Source organism: Thalassophryne amazonica, chromosome 13 (genome assembly GCF_902500255.1).
Source record: "Thalassophryne amazonica chromosome 13, fThaAma1.1, whole genome shotgun sequence".
In the NCBI taxonomy this organism is placed as follows: Eukaryota; Metazoa; Chordata; class Actinopteri; order Batrachoidiformes; family Batrachoididae; genus Thalassophryne; species Thalassophryne amazonica.
Window position 1 is genome coordinate 25,186,533 of NC_047115.1, and position 17,884 is coordinate 25,204,416.

Below are 17,884 nucleotides of genomic sequence, written 5' to 3' on the forward strand. Positions count from 1 at the left end.
ATTCCTACAAGTACCTCAGGCTGTGGCTGGACGGCAAACTGGACTGGACAACTCACACCAACCACCTGTACAAGAAGGGACAGAGCAGGCTGTACTTTCTGAGGAGGTTGTGGTCGTTTAATATCTGTAGGAAACTCCTGTGGGTGTTCTACCAGTTCATAGTAGCCAGCGTCCTCTTTTACACATTGGTGTGCTGGGGGGCAGCACATCCAAGAAGGACACATCCAGGCTGGACAAACTGATCAGGCGGGCTGGCTCTGTGGTTGCCATGAAGCTGGACTCTCTGGTGACGGTGACAGAGAAGAGAACACTGGACAAACTGCTGGACATTATGGACAATGCCAGTCACCCTCTGCACACCGTCATCAGCAACCAGAGGAGCCTTTTCAGCCACAGACTGCTTCTTCCTAATTGCAGGACCAACAGACTGAAAAAATCCTTTGTCCCTCAGTCCATCAAACTGTACAACTCCTCACTAGGGAGGAGGAGGAGTAACAGGAAGACAGAGGTCAGGAATGAAAGGAACAGTAGTTGCCAGTAAACCAGTATTGATCAGTATGTCTGGTATTTATATTTATATTTGCAAGCTGTTTTTCTTTTTTACTTTCACTTTTGATACTCTGTGTGCTTCTTACCGCGTGTACTGCTATACAGTGCTGCTGGAACCTCAATTTCCCAGAGAAAGTCTTTCCAAGGGATCAGTAAAGTTCTATCTAGTCCAGTCTAATCTTGTTAGGTTAGATGTCAGGTCACTGACAAAACCGCACATGGTCTTCTCTGTGGTAAAGCAGACATGTTGGAAAGTAAATTGTGCATTCTTCTCAACAGTAAGTTTGTGGTTATTTGTAGTCCAGCTGGAACTGTGAAGAGAAACAAGGATCAATCTAAATGTCAGCAGATGGAAATGATACATGTAGCTGATTATTATTACTGTTTGAGCTCAAGTCAACTCTGTGACTCATGAACACATTTTTATGTGTGTGTGTGTAATATATATATATATATAAAATTCAGCAGAAATTCTATTAATTTCTCTTATTCCTCAGGTTGGTGCTGCCGTGTTACTGTTTGCTGTTGTTGAGCAGCCTACAGTCCCTCTCTGCCCATAATAGCTTCTTCACCTCCATAGGTACAACTCAGATTTTCTCTGATTTTTGTCAGTATCTAATTTTTCCTATAAAACATTTGGAAAGCTGAGTTTAATTCCGTAACTTGTAATCACAATTAGGATTAGCAGTGGATTGTATAGTATAACACAGTAGTACTAATGAAATATTTTTCATTTGCTTCTCGTAGGACAAATGACAGACCTGTTATACACAGAAAAGGACCTTGTGACTTCATTGAAGGAATACATCAGAGCGGAGGAAAGCAAGTTACAACGAGTCAAACAGTGAGTCTGATATCGAAAACACAGATAATATTGGTATGAATCCAGACCAGCATTTATACAATGCACTTCAGAATGGACAAACATGCAAGTACACCTACAGCACGTACGAGGTCTGTTAGAAAAGTATCCGACCTTTTTATTTTTTGCAAAAACCATATGGATTTGAATCACGTGTGATTGCATCAGCCAAGCTTGAACCTTCGTGCGCATGCGTGAGTTTTTTCACGCCTGTCGGTTGCGTCACTCGCCTGTGAGCAGGCTTTGTGTGAGCAGTGGTCCACCCCTCTCGTCGTATTTTTATTGCGAATAAATGTCTGAACGATTTGGAGCTTTGCTGCTTCAATTTTTTCCAGAAACTGTGAGAGACCTCCAGGTGGTAACCATTCGGAAATTCAAATGGCTTTGAGGGATGATTTTATGGGGATTACACAGAATAAGGAGTGCTCTAGTCGGTTTAAAGACCGCCCACAGCGTCTGAGAGCGCGGCGCACTCTGAGCGCCGATCGACAGGCTCAAACCCCGCTGAAACAACCAGATCATTTCCAAAGTGAAGGCTTTGTTGATCCGGGACGTCGTCTGACTTCCATAGAAATGGCAGAAGACATGGACATCACCACTTTTTCGGCACATTCCACTGTTACAGGAGTTTATGTCATGGAAAAAGAAGCGGAGGGATGCGCCATGGAGCCGCTCATGGCCCGGACAAAAGCACCTCCGTGTTGGTCTCACAGGACGGCTTTCAGATGGCTTTCAGACGGCTTTCGGTGGCTTTTCAGTCGTGTGACTATCCGAGAAATTGTGAATGAGCTGGACATGCTAGAACACGTTCTGTGAGGCTTCATCACGGCTTGCTTTGCGCCATGCATCTCCGTCCCGACGCGCAAATTTCTCCTCTTTCCATGACAAAAACTCCTGTAACAGTGGAATGTGCCGTTCTTTTCCAAAGTGAAGGCTTTGTTGATCTGGGACGTCGTCTGACTTCCACAGAAATTGCAGAAGACGTGGACATCAGCACTTTTTGGCACATTGAGACAGACGTGCGGAGAAATTTGCGCGTCGGGACGGAGCCGCATGGCACAAAGCAACGCCGTGATGAAGCCTCACAAGACAATGTTCTGGCATGTCCAGCTCATTCACAATTTCTCAGATAGTCACACAACTGAAAAGCCACCGAAAGCCGTGTGAAAGCCATCTGAAAGCCGTCCTGTGAGACCAACACGGAGGTACTTTTGTCCGCGCCATGAGTGGCTCCGTGGCGCATCCCTCCGCTTCTCTTTCCATGAGAAAAACTCCTGTAACAGTGGAATGTGCCGAAAAAGTGGTGATGTCCACGTCTTCTGCCATTTCTGTGGAAGTCACACGATGTCCCGGATCAACAAAGCCTTCACTTTGGAAATGATCTGGTTGTTTCAGCGGGGTTTCAGCCTGTCGATTGGCGCTCGGAGTGCGCTGCGCTCTCAGACTCTGTGGGCGGTCTTTAAACCGACTGGAGCACTCCTTAATCTGTGTAATCCCCATAAAATCGTCACTGAAAGCCATCTGAATTTTCCGAATGGTGTCCACCTGGAGGTCTCTCACAGTTTCTGGAAAAATTTGATGCAGCAAAGCTCCAAATCGTTCAGACATTTTATTCGCAATAAAAATCCGACGAGAGGGGTGGACCACTGCTCACACAAAGCCTGCTCACAGGCGAATGATGCAACTGACAGGCGTGAAAAAAACTCATGCATGCGCACGAAGGTTCAAGTTTGGCTGATGCAATCACACGTGATTCAAATCCATATGGTTTTTGCAAAAAATAAAAAGGTCGGATACTTTTCTAACAGACCTTGTATATTTACTGATGGTTCTTTGATTCCACAGGGTAACTAATTTGACTCCAACTCTGTACCACTTACTTTCTGTTAGGTGGGCTGATAAGTTGGATTTGTTAACAGCGACAGCCACACAGGACCCTGAGGGATTCCTGGGGCATCCTGTCAATGCTTTCAAGCTGGTGAAGAGGCTTAATACGGAGTGGGGAGACCTAGAGAGGCTTGTGCTCAGCGACACCAGTGATGGTAAGTCCAAAGATACATTCACACTTTTTCACTCCTCAATGTGTACAGACAAGCCATCTCTAGGCAGCTGATGTTAGAAAGTTGCATAGCGATCTCAGGATGCAGTACCATGTTTTATGGACAATAAGTCACATCAGAATATTAGTTGCACCTGTCAAAAACTGTCATGAAAATCAAACAATATATGTCATATTGGTCTATGTCACATTTGTTTTTGAAATGTGGTGCTACTGCTTCATGCAAGAAGAAGCAAAATTTAATTGGCAGATTAACCCTAACCCTAACCCTGTTAATTCTAGAATAGAATTTAAAATTCTTCTTCTTACTTATAAGGTTTTGAATAATCAGGTCCCATCTTATCTTAGGGACCTCGTAGTACCATATCACCCCAATAGAGCGCTTCGCTCTCAGACTGCAGGCTTACTTGTAGTTCCTAGGGTTTGTAAGAGTAGAATGGGAGGCAGAGCCTTCAGCTTTCAGGCTCCTCTCCTGTGGAACCAGCTCCCAATTCAGATCAGGGAGACAGACACCCTCTCTACTTTTAAGATTAGGCTTAAAACTTTCCTTTTTGCTAAAGCTTATAGTTAGGGCTGGATCAGGTGACCCTGAACCATCCCTTAGTTATGCTGCTATAGACGTAGACTGCTGGGGGGTTCCATGATGCACTGTTTCTTTCTCTTTTTGCTCTGTATGCACCACTCTGCATTTAATCATTAGTGATCGATCTCTGCTCCCCTCCACAGCATGTCTTTTTCCTGGTTCTCTCCCTCAGCCCCAACCAGTCCCAGCAGAAGACTGCCCCTCCCTGAGCCTGGTTCTGCTGGAGGTTTCGTCCTGTTAAAAGGGAGTTTTTCCTTCCCACTGTAGCCAAGTGCTTGCTCACAGGGGGTCGTTTTGACCGTTGGGGTTTTACATAATTATTGTATGGCCTTGCCTTACAATATAAAGCGCCTTGGGGCAACTGTTTGTTGTGATTTGGCGCTCTATAAAAAAATTGATTGATTGATTGATTTCTCTACCATAAGCCGTCTCCAAAGGCGTTTCAGAAAATTTGGCAGTACATCCAACCAGCCTTACAACCGCAGACCACGTGTAACCACACCAGCCCAGGACCTCCACATCCAGCATGTTCACCTCCAAGATCGTCTGAGACCAGCCACTCGGACAGCTGCTGAAAGAATCAGTTTGCATAACCAAAGAATTTCTGCACAAACTGTCAGAAACCGTCTCAGGGAAGCTCATCTGCATGCTCGTCGTCCTCATCTGGGTCTCGACCTGACTCCAGTTCGTCGTCGTAACCGACTTGAGTGGGCAAATGCTCACAATATGCTGGCGTTTGGCATGTTGGAGAGGTGTTCTCTTCACGGATGAATCCCGGTTCACACTGTCCAGGGCAGATGGCAGACAGCGTGTGTGGCGTCGTGTGGGTGAGCGGTTTTCTGATGTCAGTGTTGTGGATCGAGTGGCCCATGGTGGCGGTGGGGTTATGGTATGGGCAGGCGTCTGTTATGGACGAAGAACACAGGTGCATTTTATTGATGGCATTTTGAATGCACAGAGATACCGTGACGAGATCCTGAGGCCCATTGTTGTGCCATACATCCAAGAACATCACCTCATGTTGCAGCAGGATAATGCACGGCCCCATGTTGCAAGGATCTGTACACAATTCTTGGAAGCTGAAAATATCCCAGTTCTTGCATGGCCGGCATACTCACCGGACATGTCACCCATTGAGCATGTTTGGGATGCTCTGAACCGGCGTATACGACAGCGTGTACCAGTTCCTACCAATATCCAGCAACTTCGTACAGCCATTGAAGAGGAGTGGACCAACATTCCACAGGCCAAAATTGACAACCTGACCAACTCTATGCGAAGGAGATGTGTTGCACTGCATGAGGCAAATGGTGGTCACACCAGATACTGACTGGTATCCCCCCTCAATAAAACAAAACTGCACCTTTCCGAGTGGCCTTTTATTGTGGGCAGTCTAAGGCACACCTGTGCACTAATCATGGTGTCTAATCAGCATCTTGGTATGGCACACCTGTGAGGTGAGATGGATTATCTCAGCAAAGGAGAAGTGCTAACTATCACAGATTTAGACTGGTTTGTGAACAATATTTAAGGGAAATGGTGATATTGTGTATGTGGAAAAAGTTTTAGATCTTTGAGTTCATCTCATACAAAATGGGAGCAAAACCAAAAGTGTTGCATTTATATTTTTGTTGAGTGTAGTTGTAGCAACAGGTGTACGAGGTGTTAGGGGCAAGGACGATTTTACACGGTTTGCACGAGTCCTGCATCATGCGCACTTTGTGCGCACTTTGACCAAACTTTGCACCAAGGTGGCTCTGCATGTTGAATTGGCATGAGTTTTATGCCGGGCGCCCTTCATGACGCAACTACACATTACATGGAGCTAATTAATGTTATTGTACGAGGCACCCAGAACTCCAGAGTAAACAGCTTTTAGCCACCATTGAACAGAGAAAAAAAATCTGGTCAGAGCTAAACATGTACATATTTACCTCACTAAACGTTATTAAATGTTTTAAAACACTTAAATATTTTGAAAACATGATAGTTAGCCTTATCTTAGCCTAGTTGTGCTCCTCTTTCTGGCTATTCTGGTTGTCCCACACAGTCCAAACAAGTGGAGTTCCGAGTAGTCCATCCATCTGTTTTCCAAACCACCTTATTCCAATTTTTGCTAAAATATACCTGCTTTTAACTGTGCATCTGCATGTGCACGATGACTGCCTTGTGTATCCATTTGGTGAGTCAGTTGTGCACATCCTCAGAAATGAATGTGATGCATGTACATTCTGCAACACATGCATGAACAGTAGTGGCACTGTCAAGATGATCAGCAGTAACAAACAATGGGAGAAAGTTTTTTTCAGAGTTGTGTGACCAAGTCTACAATTGTCACATTTATTTGGTGTGTCGTTGGCATTGCACAGCGAAAAATATGTTTGTCAGAACAGCTGGCAAGAGATCATTGAAATTTTAGATTTGTTTACAGCATACAGATCCAGAAGCTCTACATGGTCTGATAGTCCTCTCACACCTTGACGATTTAGCCAGCGTATGCCAACTTATGAAAGATTTTGCGAATATGCTGGCTTCATCGAATAAATTATGTAGCTGTCACAATATAACAATTTAGCCAGTGTATGCCAACAGCCCTGTTTCCACCGAGCAGTCTGGGTCGGTATGGTACAGGTTGGAATGGTTAAGTCTGGATTGGCTTGCATTTCCACCACCAGTAGAACAGTTTTTTCCTGTAGGTGGAGCATGCAGATGTTGACATGAACGTCATCGAGCTGTTGCTGTTGCGCAGCCTCACCCCTCCACACGGAGGCCAAACAGAGTAATGTAACATTTTTTTTAATTGAATAAAATTTTGTTTTTGTCTTGGCGCATCAGGGATTTCTTTTCATCGCATGCAAAATGCTGAAGAGTCAGATGATGCCTGTGTTAAATGCTGACGTGAATGAATGAATGACGTCAATGAATGAATGTGCTGTGACTCTTTCAACTTTTAAAATCAGTTAATTGTCTTGTTGTGGCACAAAGCGCTGGCGTTCTCTGGTTCAGGCTGAGAAATGCACTGGGAGCAGACAAAACAGAGATCGACTTCTTTAAAAACATTGTTTCTTCAGCCACAATAAGGAACTAAAGTATTTTCAGACGTTTCCAAAATCAGGACATATGTGGATAGGTTTTTGTCCGGCTGTGATGATGAATCTGACTGACAGGACATAGCAGGTAGATTAAGACTTTGTATTTACTCTTTGTATGAATGGTTTTAATAGTTGAAACAGTCACTGTTTGCATGAGGACTGCAGCTTTCAGATGTTGAGCCAATCATTGGGTGTATTTCAACTTATGAGTAACTTACAAGAAATGTGTGTCAACAATTGCGTGATTTACCTACAACTTATGGCCCATGTATGCAGGGGCGTAGCACCAAATTCTGGGCCCTAGGTACTAGCCATATTGAAGCCCCCCCCCCCCCCCCCCCCCCACACACACACACATATACACACACACACTGTTATGTTCTTTTTTATTAACGCAAATCATGTACTCGTATACCTTAGATCACACCTGGGAGTCAGAACCCTTTTTAAAGTTGGGGGAGCAATATTGAGTTGGGGGGTCTGGGTGCATTTTAACAGATGGGAATGCACCAAATTGCACCATTGTCTAGAAAAATGGTGCAATTTGGTGCATTCCCATCTGTAAAATGCACAGGAATGCACCAAATGGCACCATTTGCATTCCCTCTGTTAAAATGCACAGGAATGCACAAATTGCAACCATTTTTCTAGAAAATGTGCGTTTGGGTCCCCCAGACCCCCCAACTCAATATAGCTAGCTTTCAGCTCACCTCTCTTTTCAAAGAATTTGGTTAGCAGCTGCTTTCCCTCATTTAGTTTCTTTCCCTGTCCTTTTGTCTCTTCTTTTTTGAAATCCGGACTTTGATTTTTTTTAGGAAAGACATTTTATTTCAGCCTAAACACTAGGGCTGCAACTACGATTATTTTACTAATCAGTTCATCGGTTGATTATTTTTTGATGAATCATTTTGTTTTTTTTTACTTACGGTATTATATACATACATGAGTTATCATTAAAAGGCCTTTATCACGCAACATCAACGTTTGACCTTGTAACAAAGTTATGATGTTAGATTCTCGTCAAAAACATCAATCAATCAGTCCAATTTTTTTATATAGCGCCAAATCACAACAAACAGTTGCCCCAAGGCGCTTTATATTGTAAGGCAAGGCCATACAATATTATGTAAAACCCCAACGGTCAAAACGACCCCTGTGAGCAAGCACTTGGCTACAGTGGGAAGGAAAAACTCCCTTTTAACAGAAGAAACCTCCAGCAGAACCAGGCTCAGGGAGGGGCAGTCTTCTGCTGGGACTGGTTGGGGCTGAGGGAGAGAACCAGGAAAAAGACATGCTGTGGAGGGGAGCAGAGATCGATCACTAATGATTAAATGCAGAGTGGTGCATACAGAGCAAAAGAGAAAGAAACAGTGCATCATGGGAACCCCCAGCAGTCTACGTCTATAGCAGCATAACTAAGGGATGGTCAGGGTCACCTGATCCAGCCCTAACTATAAGCTTTAGCAAAAAGGAAGTTTTAAGCCTAATCTTAAAGTAGAGAGGGTGTCTGTCCTCCCTGATCTGAATTGGGAGCTGGTTCCACAGGAGAGGAGCCTGAAAGCTGAAGGGCTCTGCCTCCCATTCTACTCTTACAAACCCTAGGAACTACAAGTAAGCCTGCAGTCTGAGAGCGAAGCGCTCTATTGGGGTGATATGGTACTACGAGATCCCTAAGATAAGATGGGACCTGATTAGTCAAACCTTATAAGTTAAGAAGAAGAATTTTAAATTCTATTCTAGAAATAACAGGAAGCCAATAAAGAGAGGCCAATATGGGTGAGATATGCTCTCTCCTTCTAGTTCCCGTCAGTACTCTAGCTGCAGCATTTTGAATTAACTGAAGGCTTTTTAGGGAACTTTTAGGACAACCTGATAATAATGAATTACAGTAGTCCAGCCTAGGGAAATAAATGCATGAATTAGTTTTTCAGCATCACTCTGAGACAAGACCCTTTCTGATTTTAGAGATATTGCGTAAATGCAAAAAAGCAGTCCTACATATTTGTTTAATATGCGCTTTGAATGACATATCCTGATCAAAAATGACTCCAAGATGTTCTCACAGTATTACTAGAAGGTCAGGGTAATACCATCCGAGTAAGGATCTGGTTAGACCAACCATGTTTCTAAGGTTTGGGGGGCCAAGTACAATAACGTCAGTTTTATCTGAGTTTAAAAGCAGGAAATTAGAGGTCATCCATGGTCTTTATGTCTGTAAGACAATCCTGCAGTTTAGCTAATTGGTGTGTGCCCTCTGGCTTCATGGATAGATAAAGCTGGGGTATCATCTGCGTAACAATGAAAATTTAAGCAATACCGTCTATAATACTGCCTAAGGGAAGCATGTATAAAGTGAATAAAATTGGTCCTAGCAACAGAACCTGTGGAACTCCATAATTAACTTTAGTCTGTGAAGAAGATTCCCCATTTACATGACAAATTGTAATCTATTAGACAAATATGATTCAAACCACCGCAGCGCAGTGCCTGTATACCTATGGCAGGCTCTAATCTCTGTAATAAAATTTTATGGTCAACAGTATCAAAAAGCAGCACTGAGGTCTAACAGAACAAGCACAGAGATGAAGTCCACTGTCCGAGGCCATAAGAAGATCATTGTAACCTTCACTAATGCTGTTTTCTTACTATGATGAGTTCTAAAACCTGACTGTAAACTCTTCAATAGACCATGTCCTCTGCAGATGATCAGTTAGCTGTTTTACAACTACCCTTTCAAGAAATTTTTGAGCAGAAAAAGGAAGGTTGGAGATTGGCCTATATTAGCTAAGATAGCTGGGTCAAGTGATGGCTTTTTAAGTAATGGTTTAATTACTGCCACCTTAAAAAGCCTGTTGGTACATAGCCAACTAACAAGATAGATTGATCATATTTAAGATCGAAGCATTAAATAATGGTAGGCTGCCTTGAGCAGCCTGGTAGGAAGGGGGTCTAATAAACATGTTGATGGTTTTGGATGAAGTAACTAATGAAAATAACTCAGAACAATCTGAGAGAAAGAGTCTAACCAAACCGGCATCACTGAAAGCAGCCAAAGATACGTATGTCTTTGGGATGGTTATGAGTAATTTTTTCTCTAATAGTTTAAAATTTTGTTAGCAAAGAAAGTCATGAGTCATTACTAGTTAAAGTTAATGGAATACTCAGCTCAATAGAGCTCTGACTCTTTGTCAGCCTGGCTACGTGCTGAAAAGAAACCTGGGGTTGTTCTTATTTTCTTCAATTAGTGATGAGTAGAAAGATGTCCTAGCTTTACGGAGGGCTTTTTTATAGAGCAACAGACTCTTTTTCCAGGCTAAGTGAAGATCTTCTAAATTAGTGAGACGCCATTTCCCCTCCAACTTACGGGTTATCTGCTTTAAGCTACGAGTTTGTGAGTTATACCACGGAGTCAGACACTTCTGATTTAAAGCTCTCTTTTTCAGAGGAGCTACAGCATCCAAAGTTGTCTTCAATGAGGATGTAAAACTATTGACGAGATACTCTATCTCCCTTACAGAGTTTAGGTAGCTACTCTGCACTGTGTTGGTATATGGCATTAGAGAACATAAAGAAGGAATCATATCCTTAAACCTAGTTACAGCGCTTTCTGAAAGACTTCTAGTGTAATGAAACTTATTCCCCACTGCTGGGTAGTCCATCAGAGTAAATGTAAATGTTATTAAGAAATGATCAGACAGAAGGGAGTTTTCAGGGAATACTGTTAAGTCTTCTATTTCCATACCATAAGTCAGAACAAGATCTAAGATATGATTAAAGTGGTGGGTGGACTCATTTACTTTTGAGCAAAGCCAATAGAGTCTAATAATAGATTAAATGCAGTGTTGAGGCTGTCATTCTCAGCATCTGTGTGGATGTTAAAATCGCCCACTATAATTATCTTATCTGAGCTAAGCACTAAGTCAGACAAAAGTCTGAAAATTTACAGAGAAACTCACAGTAACGACCAGGTGGACGATAGATAATACAAATAAATCTGGTTTTTGGGACTTCCAATTTGGATGGACAAGACTAAGAAACAAGCTTTCAAATGAATTAAAGCTCTGTCTGGGTTTTTGATTAATTAATAAGCTGGAATGGAAGATTGCTGTGACTCGGGGTGTTGACTCATTTAACTAACATATTCATCCTGCTGTAACCAGTTTCTGTTAGGCAGAATAAATCAATATGTTGATCATTATTATATCATTTACCAACAGGGACTTAGAAGAGAGAGACCTAATGTTTAATAGACTACATTTAACTGTTTTAGTCTGTGGTGCAGTTGAAGGTGCTATTATTTTTTCTTTTTGAATTTTTATGCTTAAATAGATTTTTGCTGGTTATTGGTAGTCTGGGAGCAGGCACCGTCTCTACGGGGATGGGGTAATGAGGGGATGGCAGGGGGAGAGAAGCTGCAGAGAGGTGTGTAAGACTACAACTCTGCTTCCTGGTCCCAACCCTGGATAGTCACGGTTTGGAGGATTTAAGAAAATTGGCCAGATTTCTAGAAATGATAGCTGCTCCATTCAAAGTGGGATGGATGCCGTCTCTCCTAACAAGACCAGGTTTTCCCCAGAAGCTTTGCCAATTATCTATGAAGCCCACCTTCATAGATACCTGGAGTAGTGTTTTGTTTTATTTTGCACATACATACATACATCACCGACACACCACAAAGAGATTTCTATCAGGTTTAACCTGATTATGAGCATTTTTAGATGCCTACAGCAACTATCTCAACCACTGACAACATATTACAGCAAGAGTCCATGAAAGTATTTTAAAGGCCTGACTAAAGTGTAATATGTTATATTTAATAAGATATTTTCATGAAAAAAGACACAAATGTGCAGTTTACTGCATTTTATTTTTTTTTCTTGTGTAAAAACACAGCTTAGATGTGGTTTGACCAAAACAAATTGTCATTAAGCTTAAATAAAACAGGGATGAAGTGGAGGTTTAAGAGTCACTAGGTTCACAGGAAACAGTTATTTATTTCTGTATGTTTTTATTTATGTTAATTGTTAGTTGGTTTAATCTTTTCTATTTCATTTTATCAGATTCTTTTTGTCCGTTTCTCTAAAACTGTATTGTGGCATTATTAGTTATATTATTATATTGTTGTTGTTGGTATTATTATTATTGATACATAATAAAATAAATGAATAAATATTATAATTTGCAATACATTTGACTCTTTTACAACAAATGCTGAGCCATGAATTATACAGAAAACAAATGTGCTGACAGCTGCAACAGCTTAATGCTAACTTCCTAAAAGTTCCCTGAAAAGCCTTCAGTTAATTCAAAATGCTGCAGCTAGAGTACTGACAGGGACTAGAAGGAGAGAGCATATTTCACCCTTATTGGCTTCTCTTCATTGGCTCCCTGTTAATTCCAGAATAGAATTTAAAATTCTTCTTCTTACTTAAAGGTTTTGAATAATCAGGTCCCATCTTATCTTAGGGACCCGATCTACCATATCACCCCAATAGAGCGCTTCGCTCTCAGACTGCAGGCTTACTTGTAGTTCCTAGGGTTTGTAAGAGTAGAATGGGAGGCAGAGCCTTCAGCTTTCAGGCTCCTCTCCTGTGGAACCAGCTCCCAGTTCAGATTAGGGAGACAGACACCCTCTCTACTTTTAAGATTAAGCTTAAAACTTTCCTTTTTGAAAAAGCTTATAGTTAGGGTTGGATCAGGTGACCCTGAACCATCCCTTAGTTATTGCTATAGACTTAGACTGCTGGGGGTTCCCATGATGCACTGAGTGTTTCTTTTTATTCACCCTCTTTTTGCTCTGTATGCACCACTGTGCATTTAATCATTAGTGATTGATCTCTGCTCTCTTCCACAACAGCTTTTTCCTGATTCTCTCCCCTCAGCCCCAACCAGTCCCAGCAAAGACTGCCCCTCCCTGAGCCTGGTTCTGCTGGAAGTTTCTTCCTGTTTAAAGGGAGTTTTCCTTCCCACTGTCGCCACGTGCTTGCTCATAGGGGGTAGTTTTGACCATTGAGGTTTTTTCTGTAATTATTGTATGGCTTTTGCATTACAATATAAAGTGCCTCGGGTGACTGTTTGTTGTGATTTGGCGCTATATAAATAAAATTGATTTGATTTGATCTTCACATTAAAAACGCCATAGACATGCTAACGCGTTAGCATCTGTCCCGTGTTTAAGTTATAAAATACATCTATCAACTGTTTCAGAAGACCATAACAGGTCAAATTAACATAAAAGGTACATGTTACTCACAGACTATGCTCTTTGGGGTTTTTAGGTGGGGAAAAATTAGATTAAGCGAAACAAAACACTGAATCAACAAAGCACCAGATTGAAGCACTGCTTTGATCTTCAATCACTGCTTCGATTGGTTCAATGTTCAAAGCAAAGCTGCACTGCAGAATGGATGATTTATATGGAAGAAACGAAACGTTTGCGGTAAAACAAAGTTATTTAACAACTAACTAATGACTAAATTAGTTGACAACTATTTTAATAATCGAATAATCGATTAGTTGTTCAGCACTACTAAACACCTCTTTCTGTGAGATCCCATTGTGTGTGTCTATGTGTCGAGTGCCGCCTGTGAGCCTGGACTAAACCCTTGTACAACTGTGCAGGGGTGGAAGGGCCCTCAGAGATCTTTCAGTATTATTGTGACAGAATTATGTTTTGCAACATTTAATACATTCATTCTAATTATATTCTTTTATAACATGAATTGTATGACATTATAACATGCAACACAAATGTATTTAATGCCATTTTTTGTGTGGCCCCCCCCAATGTTCTGGTCCCTGGTACATAGACCCTTTACCCCCCCTGTCCGATGCCCCTGCACGTATGAGCCATAGGTTGGCATGTATTGGAAATATTGTGCATGTCCAAAATTTTTGAAGTACTGTGCCGTATACCAGCGTGTTTCAACATGATCTTAACTTGCATGAACTTACTTATGAACATACGCCAGCATATTTGGCATATTTTTCATTGGGCGGGATACGCAACCTAAATCGTCAAGGTGTGATAGGGCCATGACTACCTCCGTCACCTCTTGGTGTAGCCTCTGATGGTATCCTCCGGGAACACTTGAATCCATCAGCAAGTCTTTATGTTTGTTATGTAGCTGGTTATTTCACGACAGCGTGGTTAAAAAACCCCATATTTTCCCCTCTTAGGATCATAGGGGCTGGAGGCTATCCCGCCGTCATTGGGCGAATGGAGGGTACATCCTGGACAGGCGTCAGTGGCAGGGCTGATACATGTCCCAGGTTTGCTTCCTGGTCTTTTTGTGTGGAGTTTGCATGTTTTCTTGTGTTTGCGTGTGTTCTTTCTAGGTGCTCTGGCGTCCTCCAACCTCCAAAGACATGCAGATTAGATGAATTGGAAACTAAATTGACCATTGGTGTGCCAAATAATATGACGTTTACAGTGAGGAAAATAGTATTGACACCCTGTGATTTGCAAGTTCTCCCACTTTGAAATCATGGAGGGTCTGAAATTTTCATCTTAGGTGCATGTCCACTATGAGAGACATAATCTTAATATTTGGTACAGTAGCCTTTGTTTGCACTTACGGAGGTCAAACGTTTCCTGTAGTTTTTCACCAGTTTGCACACACGCAGCAGGGATTTTGGTCCACTCCTCCATACAGATCTTCTCCAAATCTTTCAGTTTTTGGAGTTTCAGCTCCCTCCAAAGATTTTCTATTGAGTTCAGGTCTGGAGACTTGCCAGGCCACTCCAGGACCTGGAAATGCTTCTTACGGAACACCTCCTTAGTTGCCCTGGCTGTGTGTTTGGGGTCATTGTCATGCTGAAAGACCCAGCCATGATTCATCTTCAATGCTCTTACTGAGGGAAGGAGGTTGTTTGCCACATCTCTCAATACATGACCCCATCCATCCTCCCTTCAATAGGGTGCAGTCGTCCTGTCCCCTTTGCAGAAGAGCACTCCAGAGCATGATGTTTCCACCCCCATGCTTCACGGTTGGGATGGTTTTCTTGGGGTTGTTCTCATCCTCTAAACATGGTAAGTGGAGTTGATTCCAAAAAGCTTTATTCTGGTCTCATCTGACCATATGACCTTCTCCCATGCCTCCTCTGGATCATCCAATGGTCACTGGTGAACTTCAAACGGCCTGGACATGTGCTGGCTTGAGCAGGGGACCTTGCTGCCCTGCAGATTTTTAAACCATGACAGCATCATGTGTTACTAATGTAATCTTTGTGATTGTGGTCCCGCTCTCTTCAGGTCATTGACCAGTCCTCCTGTGTAGTTCTGAGCTTTCTCAGATCATCCTTACCCACAAAGTGAGATCTTGCATGGAATCCCAGACCGAGGAGATTGACAATCATCTTGTGTTCTTCCACTTTCTAATAAATAATCATAACAGTTGTTGTCTTCTACCAAGCTGCTTGCCTGTTGTAATGTAGTCCATCCCAGCCTTGTGCAGGTCTACAGTTTTGTCCCTGGTGTCCTTAGACAGCTCTTTGGTATTGGCTATGGTGGACAGGTTGGAGTGTGGTTGATTGAGTGTGTGAACAGGTGTCTTTTATACAGTAACAAGTTGAAACAGGTGCAGTTAATACGGAAAGAGTACAGAATAAGAGGGCTTATTAAAGAAAAATTAACAGGTCTGTGTGAGCCAGAATTCTTGCTGGTTGGTAGGGATCAAATACTTATTTGCAGCATACATGCAAATAAATTATTAAAATATCATACATTGTGATTTACGGATTTTTTTTTTTTTAGATTAGTCTCTCACAGTGGACATGCACCTGATGAAAATTTCAGTGGGAGTGAGAACTTGCAAAATCGCAGGGTGTTCAAATACTTTTCCTCACTGTATATTACTTGTCTTTATTAAAGAGCGAGGGCTTTCAGTTTGAGAGCATGATTTATGATTTCACTCTCATTTTCTAAGATCCCACTTATCCTTCTCATTCAATCTTCTCATACTTCTTATTTTACAACAGTTTGCATCCGCCTTAACCTGCATTACCACGACCATCTGATCTGGATCATGAATCCAGTACTCTTTTGAGATCAGTATGTAAGAACAGCAAATGTTTGTTACAGTTACCTTTGAAATGTTATTCAAAATGGGTAATGTCATCTTGATAACTTTCCACAATGTTCTGACCAGTGGTTCCAAACCAGTAACCGATAAAATTACAACTGACCTTAAACTGGAAGAATTTTTTGAAGAAAAAAAAGATGTCCTCATATGTGGACGCAGGGTTGTGTTTGTTTGTTTGTTGTTATTTATTTATTTTACATCTTAATTTATTTGTATTGATCATAGGCGGAATATAGATCACTGGCATTTATGGAAATTATGCATTTCCTACATTATCATCTCGTCTCCTATATTAATCTGTTCTACTCTTTTAGGATTTATTTCCAACCTGACCATCCAGAGGCAGTTCTTCCCCCAGATGAGGACCAAGAGCAGCCAAAGCACTCCTCCGTTACAAGACACTTACAGACTGGATACCCACACCATCTCCATAGGAACCTACCTGGTAAGTACAGAACCAGAAGGTTCTTGTCTGAATGTTGAAGATAAATTTCTGCTCTGGTATTGGTTATAGAGAGTGCAGTGGTATGAATGGTGGGAAAATCATGTAAAACCTTTGTAAAGATCTGGTTATCTGTATGTGTCCCTTCTTGTTCAGTATGAGAAACCTCCATCCAAGTTAAAGGAGGGAAAGGCTCTATTCTTAAAATATCAACTCTGACTGAATTAGTACAGATGCAGGGATTACAGGGATGCATATGTGCGCCGCATTCAAAAGTTCAAAAATTGATTTTTAGAATGTCTTTTTAGAATGTTTTTTTACTATGAAATATGGTGGATATAGTGATCCATGTCTGTCTGTTTCACTTATTAGCGCAACATCTCAAGAACCAGTTGACTACTTTCATTCATATTTAGCATAAGAGTGTCTTGGGTGATCCCCACCGTCAGTTGATTACAGTGACCTTGGTTAATTTCTAGGTCACGGTGAGATATTTAAGATATTGTCATTGCCACCCTTGTTACGTGATATCTCAAGAACCATTGACCAATTTCATTCATATTAACCATAAGGTACTTTGGTGATCCCCTGACACTTTGTATTACTGATTTTGTGGGGACCAGGGAACATGTCATCTCCTGATGATTTTTTTTCTCTGACTCTCCCCTTGCAGGGAGTCTCTGTGTCCTGTCTGTACTCTGTAGGAGGCAGGTGGAGGGGGCGGTGGTGTTTGAGTGTAGATGTCTACAAAATATGCCTAAATCTCTTTCTGAGGACAGCATGATGTAATTGTCCAAAGTATTGCAGGAAGTGCTAAGAGGAGCAGGTCCGTGACAGAAGTCCAGGACGGCACCCTGGCCTCTGGTGGGACGTATAGTCTGTTCTTCGGTCCTGTTCCCGGATCCGGGCTCCGTGCCAGGGCCTCCCGGACGTCTTCTCCACGTCCCAGGTCAGAGCAGCCACGATAGTGGACTCCGGGAGAATGGGTTCCGGTGGATCCGACAGCTCGGTCTTGACTTCCTGTTCATGCACCCGGGACAGGGCATCCGATCTTTGGTTTTTGGTCCCGGGCGGTAGGTGACCGGAAGTCAAAACGGCCGAAAAACAGTGACCAGCGGGCTTGCCTGGGGTTCAGTCGCTTGGCGGTCCTGATATACTCCAGTTCCGTTGGTCAGTGAAAACCGTGAAAGGCACCGACGCTCCCTCCAGCAGGT

At 42.3% G+C, this 17,884-nt stretch overlaps 1 protein-coding gene across 1 annotated transcript in view; it reads left to right on the top strand.

Moving 5' to 3' along the window:
* The window catches only part of LOC117523648 (prolyl 4-hydroxylase subunit alpha-1-like), a 77,433-nt gene that overhangs the window by 13,710 nt on the left and 45,839 nt on the right, over positions 1-17,884 (top strand). The window contains exons 2-4 of the mRNA XM_034185221.1: positions 1,047-1,129; positions 1,297-1,393; positions 3,302-3,453. Of these exons, the coding sequence (XP_034041112.1) occupies positions 1,047-1,129; positions 1,297-1,393; positions 3,302-3,453 (332 nt within the window). The remainder of the gene's footprint in view (positions 1-1,046; positions 1,130-1,296; positions 1,394-3,301; positions 3,454-17,884) is intronic.